At 35.9% G+C, this 22,821-nt stretch overlaps 1 protein-coding gene across 1 annotated transcript; it reads right to left on the reverse strand.

The window, feature by feature from the left end:
• Positions 1 to 6,729: 6,729 nt before the first annotated feature.
• Positions 6,730 to 19,737, reverse strand: arf2a (ADP-ribosylation factor 2a). The gene is made up of 5 exons (XM_056453914.1): positions 19,631 to 19,737; positions 11,101 to 11,258; positions 10,538 to 10,648; positions 10,334 to 10,458; positions 6,730 to 8,901 (listed from the first exon to the last, which is right to left on the reverse strand). Exons 2-5 carry the CDS (start codon positions 11,246 to 11,248, stop codon positions 8,740 to 8,742), a joined length of 546 nt encoding a protein of 181 aa, XP_056309889.1. The 5' UTR covers positions 11,249 to 11,258; positions 19,631 to 19,737; the 3' UTR covers positions 6,730 to 8,739.
• Between the last annotated feature and the right edge of the window lie 3,084 nt (positions 19,738 to 22,821).

Below are 22,821 nucleotides of genomic sequence, written 5' to 3' on the forward strand. Positions count from 1 at the left end.
TTAGGTTTTTAGCCTTTTAAATATGACATTTTAAATTATCTTGATTTATAAGGAACATCCACAAGTAAATAAATAACAAAAATTTGCACACAACAATAGATCCCTTTAAGTGTGATATTAGTTGATTTGCTCTATCTGTGATTTTAATAAAGTGCTCTTCTCTCTTTTTGTTCAATTTTGCTGGGATTTTGCTCATTGGCATGTTGTCCTGCCTCTAAAAACCAACACATAAATGGTTAGTGTGGTTACTAGGGTTTTTAAGGGATTTTTTTGAGTAGACATGCACCAATAGCCTTCTATCTGCTTCTATGACCAAGACCCTGGATAAGGGCTTATTCTTAGTATAGATCTACTGGTGGAAGCACTCCATTTTCCTCAAATTTGCACCACATGAACTGTGAACAATTTTTAATCTATGAATGCCAATTAGGGGTGCTAAATTAGCTTCTAGGAAATAGGCTCATTTTACAAGTCTTCCAAAGTTAAACAGTTGAATTTTACCATATTTGAATCCATTTAGCTGATCTTGAGTGTCCTCGTTGCAGCCTGCAGCATGATGATGTACTGGATCAGATCCAATACATCGCCCGTAATGTTATTAACGTCTACACCTGTTAAAAATCTGTTAAAAATGTGCTATTTACTTTAAAAAATAGTGGTAACTATTGCACGTAATATTTTTAAGTAGTTTTCAAGACTTGATTTTTTTTTATTTTAGCAAAAACTGCTTCAATGAATCATGTGAAAATTACTAATTTTTTTAAATGATAGATGATGATTTAGTTATTATTAGTGGAATGAGCTTTTATAATTTAAGCAAATCCACCACAATTTACTCATATTTATTTTTTAGCAAAAACCACTTGAATGAATCAGGTGAAATTACTAGGTTATTTTTGAGTGATAGATGATGATTTTAATATTATTAGTGGAATGTGCTTTTATAATCTATGCAAACCACCCACCATTTACTCATATTTATTAATGAAAATTACTTCAAATTTATCATTTATAATGAAATATGGCATGATATTTGTCATCTTTGCCAAATATCATTTTATTACATGTTCCACTGATAACAAAATGGTACATACAACTTGTTAAACAAATCTCTTTAAAATTGACAGCAGCGTTAAACTCTGAAAAAAGTTCTTTATCCATGTCATGGAAAAAATGCTCTATCACCTTTCTTTCGTAGGAATTGTCACCTTTTAGACAAACTCTGACAGAATTTGTGTTGCATAACATGTAAAACCAGTATAAAAGCTGTATCTCAAAATATGCAATACAACCAATCAATCAACCAATCAATGCAGTGACATTTCATCAAAGGTTGTAGCAGTGAATTTATGTCGGAAACTTAATATAAGTTTGTTTCTGGGCGATTTTAATTTGCGGAATACTTGTATAAATCTAATTCTATCAGCAATTCTAGATTTTCCAAGCCATGCATGACTCACTTATCCTCCAAGACAATGCAGAAGTCCTCATGGTTGGTCATCTCTCTGGCAGACAGCAATTCTCTGTGCACTCCCACACTGTAAAATAAACAATAAGTTTATTATTATGAAATAATGCAATTGTAGTTCAAATGTTTAAGGTTTACTAAAACACATTAAAATTAAGGAAACAAAGCATTTCTTTGTATCTCTGTGAACAGTAATTCAAAATATAAAATGCAATTTTCTGAAAACTATAAGTATCTGAAACAGTTTAAGACACTCACATTGCACTCCTGGATGAGCTCTTCCTCTTTTTCATACAAATAGGCCAGCAACAGAGGATGACATCTCTCGTCTCATCCCTGATTTAATGTGAGGTCAAATGCAACGAAAGTGTAGAAATTAGTAATGTTTCCTAATAATAATAATAATAATACACAAATAACATTATAAAAAATACCTGCTGTATGACACCTATTATCTTTATCAAAATCTGCCTATGTAAACCGATCCTCTTTTGTTGGAAAATACTGTGAACATTTTCTTCATTAATCTGAAAAATGAAGCAAACAAATATTAGTATTTATATACAGTACTATATATAAACACAATTTATTAAATTACATCATCAATGCTGTAAAAGGAACCTTATGAAATTGAAAAACACTAGCTGTGCATAAAGCCCATTGAATAGCTATAGCTAACTTAGCTTAGGTTTACCACTTCGTTGTTCATCCACTCTGCGTAAATGTTGCCTAATCACTGCTGTTTAAATATTACAAAGCAAATAATTTGTTCAATTTCAATATATAATTCAGAATAATATTTAAAAAATGGTTGGGTGGTTAAAAATACCAGTATATCTCTGTATACATCGTATCGCAAAAACAGCATGTATCCTTCCTGAAAGAGCTTATTTAAGACTATAAAAATTATAAACTGTTAATGCTTACCTCTTAACATGCTCGCTGTTGATCTGCTCCTCAAAATGTTGTCTGATCACTGCCGTTGTTGGGATTCCAATGCAAACATCTCAATCAAATCCACATAATTGAGTGAATTTTCTTAAATTTTATTAGCTCAATTGGTTTCTCAAATTAAGCCTAATAATTGCACTGGTTTGCTTGAAAAAATAAGTGAAATTTATCAGAAAAATATTCTCAATATTTTATAATAAATCTAGAATATCAAATTTTTAAAGAAAATATGCACATTATTTTTAATGAACACATCAATTTTTTTATGAAAATTACAAGCCTCAAGACTCAGATTTTTTACAGTGTACCCCAAGCCTAAACCCAACCCTTACAGTTATTAACGTCTACACCTATGCCAAGCCTAAATCCAATCCTTACATTTTTAACGTCCACACCTACTCCAACCTTAAGCCGAACCTTTACATTTTTTACATCTACACTTGCCCCAACCGTAAACCCAACTTTTAAATTTATTAACCCTCAGTTATTAACGTCTACCCCAAGCCTCAACCCAACTCTTAATGTTAACATCCACACCTACTCCAACCTTAAACCCAACCCTTAGTTATTAACATATATCCCCAAGCCTAAACACAACCCTTAATGTTATTAACGTCTACACCTACTCCAATCTTAAATTCAACCCTCACAGTTATTAACGTCTACAGCTATCCCAGGCCTAAACGCAACCCTTAATGTTATTAACATCTACACCTACTCCAATCTTAAATTCAACCCTTACAGTTATTAACGTCTACAGCTATCCCAGGCCTAAACGCAACCCTTAATGTTATTAACATCTACACCTACTCCAATCTTAAATTCAACCCTTACAGTTATTAACGTCTACAGTTATCCCAGGCCTAAACCCAACCCTTGATGTTATTAACGTCTACACCTACTCCAACCTTAAATCCAACCCTTACAGTTATTAACGTCTACCCCCAAACCTAAACCCAACCCTTAATGTTATTAGCATCTACACCTACTCCAACCTTAAACCCAACCCTTACAGTTATTAACATCTACCCCCAAACCTAAACCCAACCCTTAATGTTATTAACATCTACACCTACTTCAACCTTAGACCCAACCCTTAAATGTATTAATGTCTATACCCACCCCAAGCCTAAACCCAACCCTTAAATTTATTAATGTCTACAGCTATTCCAAGCCTAAACCCAACCCTTAAAGTTATTAACATCTACACCCACCCCAACCTTAAATCCAACCCTCAGTTATTAATGTCTACAGCTATCCCAAGCCTAAACCCAACCCTTACAGTTATTAACGTCTACCCCAAGCCTAAACCCAACCCCTTAATGTTATTAACGTCTACACCTACTCCAACCCTAAGCCCAACCCTTGCAGTTATTAACGTCTACCCCCAAACCTAAACCCTAACCCCTTAATGTTAACATCTCACCTACTCCAACCTTAAAGTCAACCCTTAATTTGATTAACGTAAACCCATCCCCTTAAATTGATTAACGTTTACAGCTATCACAAGCCTAAACCCAACCCTTAGTTATTAACGTCTACTCCAAGCCTAAACCCAACCATTAAATTAATTCATGTCTACACCTACCCCAACCTTAAACCCAACCCTTACAGTTATTAACATCTACCCCAACCCTAACCCCAACTGTCACAGTAGCATGGGCATTACAATGTCCACTACATATTGGACCTAATCCAGTACGTCATCGGGCTACAGACTGCAGCGAGGACATCTTGCCAATCTTTGGGTCTGGTGGGATCACTTAGCATAAATCATTCAATGAGATTTAGACAAATATAATCTCACTCAAATTTCAGAAGTTTGGATAATTTTCCCATTTAAAGCCTGACTCTTCTGTAGATAAATTGTGTACTAAGACAAGTTGTTTATTCTAGGGCTATAGGAACTATATTCCCATTTCTCGCGGTTACCTAGCTGGAAACTATTTTCAGGTGCTGCATAATATCATTGTGCCTGCTACAGCAAAGTTCCTTAATTGTTATACCAGAATGAAAGTATGGTTCCCAACCATATCGACCTAGAAAATGGCTCTAACCTGGGACAGGAACTGCCTCTGATAGTACTGTGTAGACAGACTGGGGGAATGCATCCTGAACAAAACAGTCACAGTATTTATTGTGTAAAAAGAAATGCAGACAGAATGCTAACATTATTACCTGTTGCTTTTTTCTGTGGCATTGTTTTTTTTTCTTAGCCTTGTCATGGGTGATTTATTCATCCTTTTTGCTGTCTCAGTCACATCATTTGCACATCTTTGTTATTTCACAAAACACTTGACGCACACTGTAGAGCTTCGATTATTACAGCATCCTCAATACTTCAGTTGTTGAATAAAGCTTTAGAATGCAAACAGGAAAATGGCTCAGGAGGGAAATTGGTTCTCGAATAGAATTGATTTGATTTTTGTTTCACCAGCACTTTTCAATTCAGTTCAGTTTTCATAGTGGAAAGCAGATGGCAGACTCGATGCTGTTTTAAAGGAAAATAAGAGACAATGCGACTCCATCCTGACTTTCATATATGAGTTCTGATCCGTTCGTCACCTGTAGTGCATAGGGCCAACAGGAGGTACTCAATGTTTTGGCCTTACTTTTTAGGAGCCCCGCATGGATCAGACCTTCATATTTCTGGCAGAAGGTCTGGACTCATTTTCAGCCTTTCTTTACCAAGGACCACAAGTGTAAAGCAAACAATCAGCGTTTGTTTTGTTCAGCATTTTATTCTGAGGCATGACTTGAAGTGTTGCTGCACATACCAATCAGTTTATAAAATCAAATGAGCCACGAGAGTGACTAGAAAGCTGACAGCTCTATAAACCCAGCAGTTGACATGACATTTGAGGCTGAGAGTAAGTGGAAAGTGCCAAAATGTTATTTCACCCTCAGTTTTATAATCCACCACTTTTATGTTGTTTCATTACTGTGGTTATGAGTCAAAAAATGACGAGTAAGGTAAGAAAGGCAGACTATTTATATGCATTTGAATGTGTCCGACTGATTATGGTGCGAGACCAGCCGTGGTCAATCGTAAGCATATGATCCTTTCTAAATTTGTTTATAAAACTTTTTTTATTTTCTGGATATCTTTTTTTTTTGAGCATGCATTATCTCTTGTACTTATATTTTGACACTAAATTGACACTGACAACAGTACAGCTAATAGGGTTAAAATATGCTAAGATGAATCTAATAATATGAAATACTATGAAAGCTATAAAGTTCACTGATTGGTCACAAAAGATAAATTTCATTCACTTATTTTTTAAGCCATTTTATGTAGGGATACTCCAAGAAGTACACTGCGTAAGTGTGAAAGACTTCAGTGTGAAGTAGTTTTAGTGTAAATATTAAGGATGCTCCAATCAGGATTCTGTATGGAGCACGGATTTCTTGTCATGGTGATCTGCCGATACAGAGTAACGATTTTGATGCTTTAAGCTTTATAATACTTAAGAGCTTTCTCCTTACCTAAGAGAATAAATTAAGGATGCTGCATATAATCCCTTAAACATTTGTCATGGTCAGACGCAGCTTTACAGAAAATAATATGGCAGAAATCTAAAAAATTAATAAATAAATATATAGAAAAATGACTAACAATGCAGTTTGGAAATAACAGGTCTCAATCAAGAAAAAGTTTGGAAGGCAAATTTGATGCATAAGAAGTTAAAATGCAGACCTATGAATCCACTATGTCTTTACCAAAAGGTGATAGGTCTACTGTTTATTGCAATAAGTATATTACAAGAAGTTGAATTTCATTTTTTAAATGTATCTAATATTTCCAGCCAGTTTAGTAGACTTACAATATTGTCAAAAACTGAATTTTCCGTTGTTGTATGTAAAAAGGCCTGCAAGGTCATTCAAATATATTGCTTATGTCCAACTAACAAACACTTGCGATCGGTTCATGAGATCAGCCATGATAAGGGAGTACTGATCGAGTTATTAAATGTGATTATCAGCTGATACCAATCTCCGGCCAATCGATCCGACCATAGTAAATATATTGGTAGCACCCAGCGATGGGCAGTTTTTATAATACATGAGTTTCAAATATGTATTTCAAAGACAAAATAGTATTTTGTCACTTGTATTTTAATAAATAATATTCATTAATAAATATCTGATTAAAAACTCAAAACCATTTATTAGCAGATGTATTAGCTTTTTTCAGCCATCACAACAGCGCCACTTTATGGTAAACTAGAGTATGACATGAACACAGAGCCTCACCATTATTAGTAATGTGTAATATTTCAATCCTGATAAAAGACATATCACCAAAGTAAGTTGTAATAGAGATCTCTTTATTATAGTGCATTTATCAGATGTTACAAGATGGGTTTAAAAAAAAAAAAAGCTAAAACAAAAACCATTTCAGTAAAAGAAAACAAAACATATGCACACGTTCCTTGCTCCTATTATTTTACAGAATTGTTGAAATTAAAGCTTCACATCTGAACATAGGATAGCTAAATGAAATCTGCAAGCTAAATACATTTCATACTCAAGTTCATACACTTTAATTACTTGTCATAGATGATGCTTATTCAAATAAATCTTTATCTACTACAGTAGATCTGTATCAGAAGAACTAAAAGGCCAAGAAAAATTATAATAAACATTATTAGAGTTATGAGACATGAATTTCGATGACAGACAAAGGGGGAGGAAAACTAAACGAACCAAATGCATTCATGTCACTATCAAGTTTCACACAAGGTAAAACGTCACCTATTCCCTTGTGAAAGGTCAGTAAAGGATTAAACCACTGGGATCTTTACAGATGCTGCATTCAACACTGCAGTTGCCTTTGGAATATGAAGAAGAGGAAAAAAAAACAACATGTTTGTCAGTTTTGGATTATTAAAAGAAGCGTGTACACGTTCCCAAAGCAAACATCTCTCTGCTGGTGCTTGTTTCTATCAGTGACGCTTTTCAAAATGGACCGGTGCATCAGGTAGAGCAGCCATCGACGGATGGAAATGAGGAAAATGTGAAATATGGAAAAGGGAGGCTGGCTGGAGGAGTTTGCATTTTAACCTACAGCTGTTCTAAGATTCTCTCACTCAAAGAAAATCAGAAACAACCACTGAAGCTTACAGGCAAGTGTATGCCATCGATCGATCGTGCATCTCGGTTTTAGAGATTACAAAAGGGGAAAAAACAATGCATCCTAAAAAGCCCTTAGTGGCCTCACCTGAACGCTCATGAGATTCTGACTGTACATATGATGCAGGACACCTCGAAAGGGACCGTAATAACAAAACAAACAAAAAAATAATAATTATCATCACATCATCAATAAAAATAAAGAAAGAGAGAGTTAAAAGAAGGATCACTGGAGTGGGAGCAGCTCGCGAAAGGCCTCGCTGCTCCAGCAGAAGGCGCTCACTCCCTCCATATACTCCCACAAACACTTCTGCAGCCGCCGCTTACATGCAAATCCAAACACATGTAAGGCTGTTATTAGTGCCTGGGATCTGATTGGATGATCGTACTACAGCAGACACACAGGGTCAAATGATTTCTTCCCCACCGGCGATAATTTAGGACGTCTTTCAGACCTACATAATGTTTCACAGGCAATAGAGAAATCGAGCTGGCGTTCACATGGAAAGCATCATGTGACCTACCTGAATGCGTGCGCATGATTTTCAAAGAACGCGAAGAAGAATGGATGGAAAACAAAATGTCACTTTATTGTCTGATTTTTGTTCCTTCTTTTATTTTCCCAACCTGATGCAGGTTACAATGAGTTTTATCAAATGTGGGGGTCAAAGGATGGCAACTCACACCTTGTAACATTTTTTTTAAGTCATGCGTGATTGCTTTAAACATTGGGAAAGGGAAGAAAAATCAGGCCTATAGTCTGGTTTCAGTGTATTAGGTAACAGAAATATTTAACATCCTGGGTCATTCTTTGCGTGCAGAAAACCACGGGGAGAGGAGAGAGAAGAGAGAGAAAGAGAGAACCATGCTGTACGCTGAGTGTCTATTTTGAAAGGCACAGCAAGGCTACTCCCACCCTCAGTTTATACACACACACACACACACACACACACACACACACACACACACACACACACACACACACACACACACACACACTCTTGCATGTGTATTTTAGACAGCACTGGGCAGAGTCTCTGATGTATACAAGACTGGACAAGAGAAGGAAATGAATAAACTGGGCAACCGGGCGAGACTGAAACCAGTGCTATCACCTTTTACATACACTCATACACACACACCCACACACACAGCGCTGACAGAAGAAGAGAAGGTGGAATGGATCATTTAGCGTTTTTGAGCTGGTTAGAGAGCCAGTCAAGCCCTTCATAAAGGCCATCACCGCTAGTGGCGCAGGTGGCCTGGATGTACCAGTTACGATGACGCAGGGAATGAAGGCCCAGCTTATCTGTGATCTCGGCTGCGTTCATGGCATTGGGCAGGTCCTGTAGCGGAACAATTGACAAGAGCAAGGCAGTCAGATACTGAGCTTTCAAAATATATTGAACATTAATTTGATCAGTATTGATTCATCAAAACCCAAGATGACTATGGCTATTTTACTGGCCATAATAAAATGTGTATAATGCTGACATCAAGTTGATATCCAGGTGTTCTGCTAGACTAGATTATAACTAAACTTTTTTATATTTATTATCACTTAAATTACATCCAAAAACCACAAATATTGTTAAATTACTCATTTAAAACAACTGCCTTCAATTTAGCGTTACAAAATGTTTCGTTTTAACATCAATATCGCAATGTGTGAATACACACAATTCACACCCCAGGATCTGCAATGTGGAGTCAGGATCATAGTAAAAAGTAACTGCAATTGTATTAAAAAAAAAAAAAAAAGGTAACTTATTCTTGCAGAATATCTTTCAGTCATGCTAACTGATTAACCTCTTGAGTGTGCGCATGGGAACATTAGGTATATTATTATATCATATCCATATTAGGAGTCACTTGGGTATATCTACAATTTTTTGAAGAACAAGACCAGCAGTGGAGTAAAATTAGGCACAGTGTCTTTAGAACTTCATTTTATAAGTGAGTGACTTTCTTTACCCAGTTGATTTAATTTTAGATTAGATTCAACTTTATTGTCATAACACATGTACAAGGCAATGAAATGCAGGTTAGGTCTAACAAGGAGTGCAACAGCAGCAGGTGCAGGATATAGGTATAACAGTGTTTCTGCAGCTTTCACCAGGTTAAATTTAAGACTTTAAGACTTACACAGGGCTACATGCTAAGGATTTTTTAATATGCCAATTGGAAAAGATTTTCTCTTGATTTATCAAAAATTATTATAATTTAATAATACAATAATAATAACAATAATATATATATGGAGAACTTTGAGACAAATGTCACAGTAAGGAAAGTAATTAAATGCTATTTTTAAATAAAAAGTTAAAAGTTTTATTAAGATTGGGATTGTTGGTGATTGTATGGGTGTTAATGGCCAGATTGGGTAGCTACACATGAACAAAGGAAATTTAAAAAAAAAGATTAAAAAAAAGATTTAAATCTACTGAAATAGTGTTGTACGTCTTAGGACTTTTCAAGGCCTTTAAGACTCCGTGGATACCCTGTATAATTTATAGTGCAATTATAGAAAAACTATGTTGATATTTACAGATGGATGTACTATGAACATTATATACAAGTTGCATTAACTATGAACAGAGATTTACAATAGATGAATATGTACAGGTTGCTATTAATAAGAGGTATACAGTTAGATATGAACATAATTACAAATGAATATATACTGTGGGTATGTACAATTAGGGCAACATAGCGCAATGAATATGTGCATTTTAACAATGAAAAAAAAAAGTGAGTAGAAAGGTCAAAGTTGCTTACCTGTTTATTAGCAAAGACAAGCAACACAGCATCTCTCAACTCATCCTCTGCCAGCATCCTCGTCAACTCCTCCCTCGCCTCATTCACTCTCTCCCTATCATTACTGTCCACAACAAAAATCAGGCCTGTGAAAGGGACAGTGGGAGAATGAGTTTGTGCTTGTTACCTGGGTTTGTTTGCGTGCATGTGTGTGTAGACACTGACCTTGCGTGTTCTGGAAATAGTGCCTCCAAAGCGGCCGAATCTTATCCTGACCGCCCACATCCCACACTGTAAAGCTGATGTTCTTATACTCTACTGTCTCAACATTAAAACCTGCAATAAGAGAAAAAGGGGGAAAGTAAAACACTGGCTGAAAAACGCAGGGCAGACGGGATGAGGGGGGAAAGGGCATGAACTTCTTGTGTCTCTTGCTGGCACCTCACTATAATAACACTATCGCCGCCTGAGAGCAGAGAATGTTACCATAAAACACAATGCACAGAAATAGACAAGATGCAGGGACTAGACAGGAAAGGGAACTTTTAAAACCTTAAAAGTTAAAAATGCTGTACAATACTGGGTTAACTAAAGGTTATCAATTAATTTGAATATAATGTTTTTCAACCTGATGTTCTGCAAGTTTTAAAATGGACTATGATGTTACCTTTACTCTTTAAGACATTTAAAAAAATAGGCAGAATAATCCTAACAAAGTCCAAATCACAAGCATATTATTTGACATGGAGATGTAATGAAAAGAAAAACAGTATTCTAGGATCACAGACCAATAGTGGGGATGGTGGTGACTATTTCTCCTAGTTTCAGTTTATACAGGATGGTGGTCTTTCCAGCTGCATCCAAGCCCACCATCAGAATTCTCATCTCTTTCTTCCCAAAGAGATTCTTAAAGAGGCCTGCAAACATATTCCCCATGATGGCAGATCTGCAAAACATAAGAGAGCTGGTTATAGAACTAATAAATGAATATAACAAGAAAAATCCTCATTTCGAATTACAGACAAAATTAACAATAAGTAAGATAATAATAGCCAAAACTTTAAGGGTTGTGCAGGTTGTACTTTATGCAGCGAAATGCCATTAACTGGGCTTGAGACAGAATATAGTGTGACATTAGTGCACTGTATACTTTTTGTTTTGGTGTTTTGTTTGTGATTCTTTTATGGCCAGTTTTCATTGAGTGTTATGGGACACATTTTTGTCCGTTTCCACTGACAAAACTACCAAAATAGCAAACCGTACCACTTTCTTGGTACAGTTTCCAAAGAGTGCCTGGGACAACAGTATGTCATCAAAAGGGTTGAGCTAGACTCGCAGCTTAAAGCAACCGGGTTACAGTATAGTGTCACCAGTGTGTGCAATAAACCATAAAAATGACAACACGAGCAACATTTTCATACATACACCACTGAGACATCACAACTTAATATGATAACAACGTATCAATACACCATGATCAACCAGAGCTCAAACAAAGCTCATTACTTAGTGACAAACAGCCACATGCTAAGAAGCAAGAACAAATTCTGCTATTTGTCCTCTATTGTCGTTCACAATGCTATCTAAAACTTATGCAGAAGGCAGTTTGGCCATCATGCTTTCACAGAGGACACATTTGGCACTCATTTGGTCCACAGCTTTTATGTAAAATAATTTTCCAAGCACAGGCAGGCCCGTCACAATAATCAGTACATCGATTTAATCACACAACACATGGAAATGACCTCAATTACTTTTGGTGATATAATAGATATCACTCACACATAAAAACCAATTCAGTCAGTATGGTTAAAAAAATACTACAGTATTTACTATAAATTAATTTAGTATATTTTTATGCGGGTGTCTGACAACTGAAAATAGATCTGGTAGCAGATATCGCAGCCTCTGTTTACCTTGCACCTTACCTTACCTTTTTTGTTAACATTTAATATTATTTATTAATTTAGGGTATGCGTTTTCACATTTTTTTTTCCAATGCCTAATTATGAAATCGTTAATATGACTATAATTAAATGAAATATTCTTAAAAACAAAATATTATGAGTTCTTTGTAAGAGTGTTCTTGCATTATGATGTTACTATATTGTGATTTTGGTATTATATACTGAGTGGCTTAAAATGACAATAATATCATTCATCGCAATATATTTTGGTGCAATACATCGTACAACAAAAAAAACAGGTAAACAATGCACTTAAAACTGCAGTGGAGCTATGGTTTCAGACTCAGGGTGGAAGCCATTACTACACTCCAGATGCACTCCAGCCCTCCTAGAACTGCATGAAAGGAACCAAAATATTGTCAAACCATTCAATGTGACTTCAGTGGTTCACTGTAATCATACAAAAACAATAAAAACTGACTTTGCCTATGTGTTCTGTGATGGATCAGGATGTGCATTTACTATAGTTAATACACTGCTTAGATGCAACATTGCTCTTTGGCAATACGTTGTACTGCCTGTAGTAAATGCCTACACTGACTTGATGTAGGGGAGAAGACAATGACACATGGGTGCACAAAAGCATTCTTGGAACTTTGAAGAAATTCTTTGCGTCTTCAGTGGTTCAAAGTTTGTGTTCCTTTTCTGGAGCTTGAATGTCTCTGAATAATTTTGAAATTATTAAAGGGCATTTATGGTGAAAAATCTACTTTTCAAGCTGTTTGGACATACATACGTGCATGTATGGTGTATAGACCGTCATATTGGGGTGAAATTTAACAACATAAAAACGGTGGACCAATTGGAGCTGTTTTCAGATCGACCGCAACTTTAGGTAGGAGTGCGATCCCCCCGCCCACTGAATTGATTGACAGCTGCGCGTATTAACATGTCCCGGTTGTCATGTGTATAATCATATCACCAAGAGAGGATGAGCGCAAAGCAACCGGGAATAAAAGGTCTGTTCAGTTTGCTAGGATCATCAATCATCATCAAATGTGATCAAGAGTGAGTTTTACAAGTTTAAAATGTTTTCAAACAGAGCACGTGTGTAATGAATTACAGCGATTCACTTCAGCTTTACTTTTTAAGTTAGAATTATATAACAATTATCAAAGAAGACACTTCAATCTCGGTTTGTGGACGTTAAATCTGGTTTATTTTGTACATTAACATAACAGATATCCACACAGCAGTGGAGAGTAACCTGTATCCTGTCACATATGCGTGCAAAAAGAGTGCAAAGCTAAACATGCGCTCTGTCTGTCTGTGTGTGTGTGTGTATGTGTATCTGTGTGTGTGCGCGTGAACTTTGTAGCAACATTGTGTTACTCATCGTTAAGTTGGCTCATCTTAACACAACAAATGCATCAAATATCAATTGGTAAAGTTCTTACTGTAGTATTTCTCACAAACGCTACGTGAGATCTGCTTCCATTATGTCTGTTTGTTGTCTGACGCAGCCGAGGGAGGAGATTATGGCACGCTGAAAGGCACGTAGAAATGGTAGGCAGGGAGGACTAGCCTTAAATGTGCAGTACAACAAAACAAAAAATGTATAAAAAAAAATGTGCAAAAATGTATAAAATAGAATCTTATAAAAGGTATAATAAAAAATCTGATGGAGGTTTTGAGCTGAAACTTTACAGACACTCTGGAGACACAAACGACTCGTATTAAATGTGAAAAAAGGGGTAACCTAGGTGCCCTTTAAAAAAAAATTCCCTGACTTTCATCCTTGCACCCCTAGGAGATAGTGTGACAAAGTGGTAAACATCTAGGGTAGAAATGGAGGCCTGAAACCACTAAGTGCTTGCAACATACAGGCATCTGCTAAATAATTTCACACTAAAGTACTCAAATCATTTCAAAGAAATTAAACACCCAAATTAGATGATCCGCAATCACAATTACACAGGAAATGATTAAGTGTCAAAGTCCCATGAATGCAGGTTCATCAGGTAAAGAGAAATGAGGAGGATGTAGCCACAGATAAACAACAAACTCAGTGATGAAGTGAATGCAAGATGCCACCAGTGGAAAGAAGAGGACAGGAGGAAACCAGAAACCTGTCAAACATGTAAGGAGACACCTGCCTTCTGAATTAATCAGAGACTCAGAGAGAGAGAGAGAGAGAGAAGAGAGAGAGAGAGAGAGAGAGAGAGAGAGAGAGAAGAGAGAGAGAGAGACAGAGAGAGAGAGAGAGAGAGAGACAGAGAGAGAGAGACAGAGACAGAGAGAGACAGAGAGAGAGAGAGAGAGAGAGAGAGAGAGAGAGAGAGAGAGAGAGAGAGAGAGAGAGAGAGAGAGAGAGAGAGAGAGAGAGAGAGAGAGAGAGAGAGAGAGAGAGAGAGAGAGAGAGAGAGAGAGATGGAGAGCCTGGTACCCATCGATTGAGTTACACACTAATCCCAACTGTAATTCTAGACATCAACTGGACCGTTTTGACAATAATCCCACCTCAACCTTATTCAGACCAAAGACAGAATCTTTTCTTTCCACGGCTGAAATCATATGATGCATGTTTGAAAACTCTCTGAATTAAAATGATCAAGCTATTAGTTCCTATTAGGGCTGCACATTATATAGTTTCAGCATCTATGGTCAGAATACGCACCGCTGCAATGGTCACATGGCAGTATTTGCAGTGTTGAGTCTGGATTATAGTTGACCGGGCACCACAGTTCAGAAGACATGCGATTTGTGGAGTCACTGCAGAGTTTAACCATAGTAAAGTGAAAATTGACTATAACTGAACAAGGATGTTCTGAGCTCATAGCATGCCAAACACGCTTTATTATCAATGATCAGCTAAGTGTGAACTCTTGAAAATATATTCTTTTCAAATGTCTGGGTAAAAAATAATATGAAAATAATATATTTATTATTTATATTTTATAAGATTTATAATATTTTAAAGCAGTAAACATGTCAGAATAAATAATTATAATGAATCATTGACTTTTGCTTTTTTTCATTATTTTCAAAAACACAGATTTCTTTACAATTTAAAACGGCATCTTTGGATATTTTTTATGCTGGAGATACTGTTGTCCTAAAAAAAAAATCTTACACATACCTTAGGAACAGTATAGCAGAACATTTTGGCGGTTTTAAAACCTTGACTTTTTCAAACCACGGTATACCCTAAAAACGGTTATCGTCCTATACATATGGCATTGATTAGTTCATTCAGTAGTACTGATGCATTGCACAGAGTGCTCCTGCAAAAATGATTAAATATAAGGGAAGGGCCCTGAACCAATGTGCATTTTGCGATGGTGGTGATACCCCACTATACAAACTTCATACATGGGTGTGTGGATAAATATATAATCCAATCCCCTAGTAGCCACATAAAATAAATAAATCTTTACTAATAGGTCATAATTAAAAAAAATGTGAAGGGATATACTCTCTTCTCCACAGAATCTATAAGTGGTACACAGGTTAGGCACTAAGAATGGTGTGAGAACACCAGGGGTGTAGCAACCGGGGGGGACGGGGGGATACGCCCCCCTCACTTTTAGACACAGACCATTTAGAAACAGGTTATTAATAATTATATGAACGTATGATCTCATACAGCCGTCCCCCCCACTTTTAAAACAACCGCTACGCCCCTGGAGAACACACCCATTGAGGTTGTGAGAGCAGCATCCTTTGGGTGAAAAGAAGTGAGGTGCGGCTTCAGAACGCAAAGACAGCAGAGCTGAAACAAAGTCCCAAAAGAACAAAAACACTACATAAGCCTTAAAGTATTTGAAAACCACCCTTTTGTTTAACCAATGTCCTCCACAAGGGGTCATATCAGTAGAAGATGTCCCACCAAATACAAGGAAGTGCTAGAAAAAACTGACTCATTCTGTGACACAGATTTCCACAGGTTGACTCACTGATCAGATGGGCCTGCATTATGGTCAGTGTGTGTTCCAAGACAGAACTTCTAAGAACATTTTGGAGAAACAAAAGACAAAACTGGTCAAAAATGCACATTTCTGAACCAATAGATTTTTTTTATTCTTCTATAGGATGTGTCAGCCACAAATTAAGCCACATATTTAATACATGAGAACAAAAAAGTGGAGTAGAAAGGTGAAACAAATAGCTCTTGTTAATGAAGCTGTAATAATAACTGCACATTAACCTCCAATTAACCAAACTACCACCATAACCACCAGTCTATAAATCTGAATAAATGCTGAATACAAGTCTGACGCTAGTGACAGATTTCAGAGAACACATCTTAACATTTAAAAACTTCTGTTCTGCTAAGTGAAATTTCCCTCTTTCTCTACTGTGACTCACATTGTCCCTCTCTGCAGAAACATTTAATAATCATGCATCAGATGTGATGAGTATTGCAGTGTCTTTTTCCTTGCTGGTACAAACTAAACCAGTCATGCTGAAACTAAAGGCTTTTAAGGTTAAGCCCTAGTTTAAATAACAGCCACATTCTTGCTGCCATATCTTCAGCTTAATAGTCAAACAGCAGAGTAATGTCACATACTATACTACTCACTTTTCCCTACTTTATTATTATTTTTTTTTATTATAAAATCACATATACTATCTTATTTATTTATTTATTTAATCCTGTATTCCTGTGATGTCAGAACTAAACGTTCAGCAACATTACTCCAATCACACCATGCTTTAGAAACGACTATTTTCTTATACATAAATAAATGTTTAACAAATAAAACATAAAATTATCTTTCTGACAACAAACATCTGAACAGCTTACACAGTGTTACTCCTATAAAGTGCCTCAAACTCTAGCAGATAATTTTCTGCTAACATTTACAGAGACTGCTATTCACTGAACACACAAAAAAATGCTCATTTTTGCAGCAGGGAGTAGCAGCAAACAACATTCCAGACATTGGAGAATGAAAATAAAGTAACAGTTTTGTGATCACACAAATTGAGACTATTAGTTTCTAATAGTAAGAATAAGTATTGAAATTAGACATAAATCTTCTGGCTAAAAAACAATATGAGATAGATCAACATCTTCCTTGCAACAGTACTGTGAATTTACTTCATGCTAGAAAAATACAGTGGTTGTCAAACTAATTATACCTAACCTTTACAATGCTTATCAGATTGTGGATATTAAAAAAACATGTTTCAAACACCAACATGGGACAGATATTTAACCCATATGCAAGATAAAATGCTCATTAAACATGCAAAACCATCAAAGGCCTAAATAATCGTGACAACCTGTATATCAGGCAGACTAGGAAGTGAAAGCACAACAGAAGCTAGAGACAAATCACATGACAACATCTGATCCTATCCACAGTTTCAATGTTGCGACAGACACACAGGCCAATTATAGCGAGAAATGCTTCCAAACTAGAAATCAACACGTCAGTCATTCATAATCGGGACTGGGTGGCTGTGTTTTCTTACGAAACACTTTACAACTTAACAGCAGCAGTACAACCACATGAACAAAAACCAGCATTCCACATTAGAGATCAATGTTTTCCTCACTGGACCTGGGTTTCAATGGAGTTAAATGAATCATCACTAGCTACGTTTCCATCCACCGACTTTTATGCGCATTTTGGATATGAACATAAAAAATTTATAAAATAAATTGGTGGATGGAAAAGCTAAGATGCGTATAAATTTATTATAATTTATTTTATTTAAAAATAATTTTACATACCTGAGTAGGATAAACTTTTTATTCGTTAAGAAAAGATGGGCATAAACTACGATGGAAACACTTTTATCGAACAAATTCCAGTATGCATATTAAAAAAGGTCATGTGATTTTGTTGTAAGAGATCATGTGATGATAAAAATGTCTGTGAATGGACAAACCAGCATGCTGACCGCATTGTAAAACATCGAAAATGTTGTTTTAGTATTAGCGTTATCATATTATTAATGACCTCCAGAACTGTTAAGAGCGTCTGTCTGTGCTCCACGTCTTACGCCTTCAAACGACACCACACATTCATTGTGTGTCGACATCGTCTTTAGAGGCGCAAATCATTTATTAAATAAGAAAAGATTCCTTCAGCTTCTCTTACCACAGCAAATTCCAATTTTACTGTTGATATTTGACAACAGTTTATCAGGAAGTGACAGTTTAGTTATTTTTGACTCAGTGGGTGGAAACGCTGCTTTATTCGCACATCTTTCATGCGATATTGCAGTTTAGCATAGTGCATAAATTTAATTAGCATCTTTGGATGGAACCATAGCTACTGACAGTGAACTAGCATCACAATCCGTTTGATTCACACATTACAGTGGCCACCGGGTGTATGACACCTGCTAGATATGATAAATAAAATGTGTCATTGTTAAAGGAACAGTCCACCTAATAGTCTTTTTTTCTGTTGAACACAAAGGATATTCTAATAGTTGTTGGTAACTAATAGCCATCGACTTCAATTGTATTATTTCTTATGCCATCATTACCAACATTCTTTAAAATATCTCCTTTAATAATCAACAAGTGTAAGAAACACAAATAGCTTTGCAACAAGTGGAAAGCGAGAAAAAAAAATGACAGAACTTTCAATTTTGGGCGAACTATGTCTTTAAAAACAGTCACCGCTTTGAATTCTGTGATGTTTCATCGTGATGCCAAAGACTGGTTCAATACTGATCACGTTTTTCAAACCCACTTAAGACCCACACGAAATCTGTTACGAACAATTAAATAAATACCACCTCAAGAATAGAGACTTGAGATAACGTTAAACCGATAGACGTCAGCTTATTTGTAAAGCATGAATTCAAGTTCTAATTCAACGTCTGAAACACGGCCTAACAACCATTCTCCGTCAGAATGTCAGTCAGTGGATAACATCATCTATTCATTTTCTTCATCGCCTATATCTACGCATACACCAATATAGTAAAATATATAGCCTAAATATAATGAATGAAGTCTCTCGGCGTTTTCAACGTAACGTTCTACTTGTGTCGGTAGCGACGCCTTGTACTCCGCTAAAGTGCTAAGGGCGCAGGCGAGGTAACCAGATCACCCTGCTGTTTACTAGACTGCTACCTGTTTTACCCTAGTCACTCCTGTCTAACTTCACTATTCGCGTAGACGATTTAAACGCATTGGCACTGAAAAAAGTAGTCGTAAAAATCGGAATATTCGAGAAAAGTAGGCGCGAACGGATTGTGCAGTTCCACATCAGCTAAGCAAACATCCGTTAGCTAGCCTGTTAGCCTCCCTGACTGAAATGATAATTCATAACCGAAGTCTCGCTTTCTTTTAGCGACGTGTGAACGAAATTGTAATATAAATGCCTATGCGTGGTGTATATCAGAATGACAACGCAAAATGTGTCGTTTTGAAGGTATTTACCTTTTGGTGCAGTTTTCGCTACAATTTTCCGGTTCTCCTCCTCACCGCTAAAAAACAAAATGGCGTCTTTCTCTAGTCCGAGGACAGTGGCGTCATGGAACCCGCCCTCGCATAAGGGCCATCCAATCACACGCTTCAAAATTTGTACAAAGCTCCACCCCGTTATTGTCGTCGTCCAATGGCTGTGTCGTGGGCGTGAGGGCTGAGGTACGCGTGTACATGCAAAATGAAAGATGACTCGACCTGAATGTGTTTAGCTAATGTACGTTATGCTCCTGATGAGAACCTCATGTTTTGAACCGCATTTTACCAGAGAACCGAGTAATTATAAAGTAAAAGGGATAAATGAATAAAAGGCTGTGTTGGAGGAGGACTTTCTAAATATATGATATTAACTGCTTCGAGGAGTGCATCGACTAACATTAACATGAGGCTCTCCTCTAGTGGCAGAGATACTACAATGCGTCAGGTGCCCTTTATTTATTCAGTGCTCAGCATAATTGAGAACATCCCATTTTGAAAATGAATATTTTTATTAATTTCGCAGTGAATATAGGCAATGTATTTGACTTATTAAAGAGATATATTAATAAAATAATATTTTAGTCACCAAACATATTTAAAAATTGAAAGATAATACAATTAACTTCAAGTCTTCAATTTTAAAAGTGTGTGTGTGTGGGGGGGGGGGGGGGGGGGGGGGATGGGGGTAGATGAATGAGATCCAAAAGTTTACGTTCATATAAATATTATCACCTGTTTCTAAATGGTCTGTCTATAAAAGTGAGGGGGACGTATACCCCGTCCCCCCCGACTGCTACGCCCCTGACTTCAAGCAAAATATTGGAAAATAAAATTACAACCAACAAAATTGCAACCAAATTTTAAATTTTTTTTTGCTTCTCTTGATTTTTCCTATTTTTTAAAATTTGTATTTAATATGTTTCTATAACATAAATTTGGATGTACTAGTTTTTGGACCGTTATCTTAAGTTATATTGTTAGATAAGCTCCAGATTTGGCTTCAGTACTGACTAATCTAACGTATATGCACAAATATAATATTGTAGAGCTTCCTATTAAAAATATGAATTTAAAAGAGATATTTGTGAGGGGTGTACTTATATAGGCTGAGCATAGCCAGTAAAAATGACACACTAGTTACATATAATACAATTGTATCCATTGTTCTGTTTGAAATAGAACTTAAGACGTTTTAGTTGCTTAGTTTAAAGTTATAGTTAGCAGAAACAAAATTAACATTGCTTGAAATAAAATGAAATATTCACAAATATTATTTCAGCTCGTCAGGTCAACATTTATTTAGTCAATAGAAAATATATGGGTATTCATAAATAGATAACTAATAAATAACTGATAAAAAAATTACAAAACTTACAAAAAACAAACTCGCTAAAATTATAATGGGATGTAAATAATATAAGATGCTAAACCAATTCAAAATATTAATAAACATTAGAGCATTATATAAGCGAGGAAATGAACAAACATATTAAATAAAATAGGTTTTAAACAAAATAAAGGCAAAAAAAAAACAAAACACAAAGTCTAAAGGTATTTAAACACTAAAACAGTAAAGGTGTCAGGAAGAACCAAAAAATAGCTCATAGTGACGACAACAGAAACTTTAGCATGAACTTCTTCAAATTAAGAATCGTTTTTTATTTTCTTCTTAATTTTAAGATAATTTAAAATTCCATATAAATAGCCATAATTTACTTTAATGGATTAAAACTTAAGGTTCTATGGATGTTAAAATATCTCCATGCGAACATCAATACCAAATAAGAACTGTTATTCTTGAGAGTGCAGGCATTTTCAGGATGTCTTAAATCAGCACAACGCATGGAAATATGAATAGCACATCATAAAACTAGTAGTCCACCAGATGGTGTAATAAATTTGATTCATTGAGCTGCACAGTATGTAGACAGAGTACAGTTCAGTCAGCAGAGGGTGCTAAAGATACAACAAATCAAGCAATTGCCAGTTCACAGAAGATTTGAAAGTTTAATATGAAAAGTGTATACTCTTACATCATTTAAACTAATCCCATTCATTGGAAAGTTCTGGTTGAACAAATTTCTTTCAGGTTGTGCCAAAAGCAGGGTCCTGCAAAACAGGGCTTTTTTTAAAATTCTGTCAGGTAATATTCCTAAAACATAGACCATAACACTAAAATGGACAATCCACTAAAAAGAAAATTGTTGGAGAGCTAAACATTCTCAAAGACTATAACTGACTACATTTGATATCAATGTCAGTGATCTAAATCTGGTATTCAAGGTTTTACTGTCAACAAGATCCATTTTTAATGTAATGAAGAATGAAAAAACATTAATATTTATATCAGCTTAAATGTTATCCTGAGTAATCTTATAACCTTAAACAGCTCTAATGTAAACAAAAAGATAGAACAATCCAGCACAAATGAAGAAAAGACGATTGCTCACAATTCAGGAGCAAAACATGTCTCCTCCATATAGTTTGGATTTGTCATCACAAGCAGGAAGTGCACCTGACACCTGCACCATTAAGGTGGGTGTCTTAAACAAAGAAGGTGACATCATAAGGGAAATTTGGAGCCCAGTTGGTCAGTCACTGATGGAGACGAGAGGAACTGAGATGAAAGATCAGTCATGATTAGCTCATTATATCTTGTGCTCAGTGATGACAACAGCATCAAAGATGCCGGCATGTTACTGAGGCTGAGGAAATGAGAATGGAGCCACAGTTTGTAAACAAGGTGTTGTAATTAAACAAGAGTAAACAGACACTCATTATCCTTGTACTGAACTCGGAGAAATACTTCACTGTTTATGTTTTATAAAAATAATAATATTAATAGCAAGTGATGATGGCAGTCTGTAAAGTCTGAGTCATATTTTGAAGGCACAGAAATGTCCTGTTTTATCACCTCTTTTCATTCGTTTTTTCTTTTAATTCATTACATTTTTATTATAAGAGCTTATCTTAACCCTAAAGTAATATAAAGACTTCATAATTATTGAAATAAAACATAAATGAAATTACCAATCAATGTTTTAATGGAATTACGCATGTCTTCAATGATCAGAAAGACAATAGCTGCCTGAATCAGTCTTAAATAAATGTGATACCCAAGTAAACGCGAAGCATTCAGCAGGTACGCGCACCTGCCAGCCCGCCTG

The sequence above is a fragment of the Danio aesculapii genome, chromosome 3 (genome assembly GCF_903798145.1).
Source record: "Danio aesculapii chromosome 3, fDanAes4.1, whole genome shotgun sequence".
Lineage (NCBI taxonomy): Eukaryota > Metazoa > Chordata > Actinopteri > Cypriniformes > Danionidae > Danio > Danio aesculapii.

Bases quoted from the DNA above. Each gene is read 5' to 3' on its own strand.
- arf2a (XM_056453914.1), bottom strand. From the start codon at position 11,248: ATGGGGAATATGTTTGCAGGCCTCTTTAAGAATCTCTTTGGGAAGAAA. The intron at 10,459-10,537 runs GTCAGTGTCTAC...TCCCTTTCACAG, and splicing joins CTATTTCCAGAACACGCAAG to GCCTGATTTTTGTTGTGGAC. The intron at 8,902-10,333 runs GTAAGCAACTTT...GTTCCGCTACAG, and splicing joins TTGTCTTTGCTAATAAACAG to GACCTGCCCAATGCCATGAA.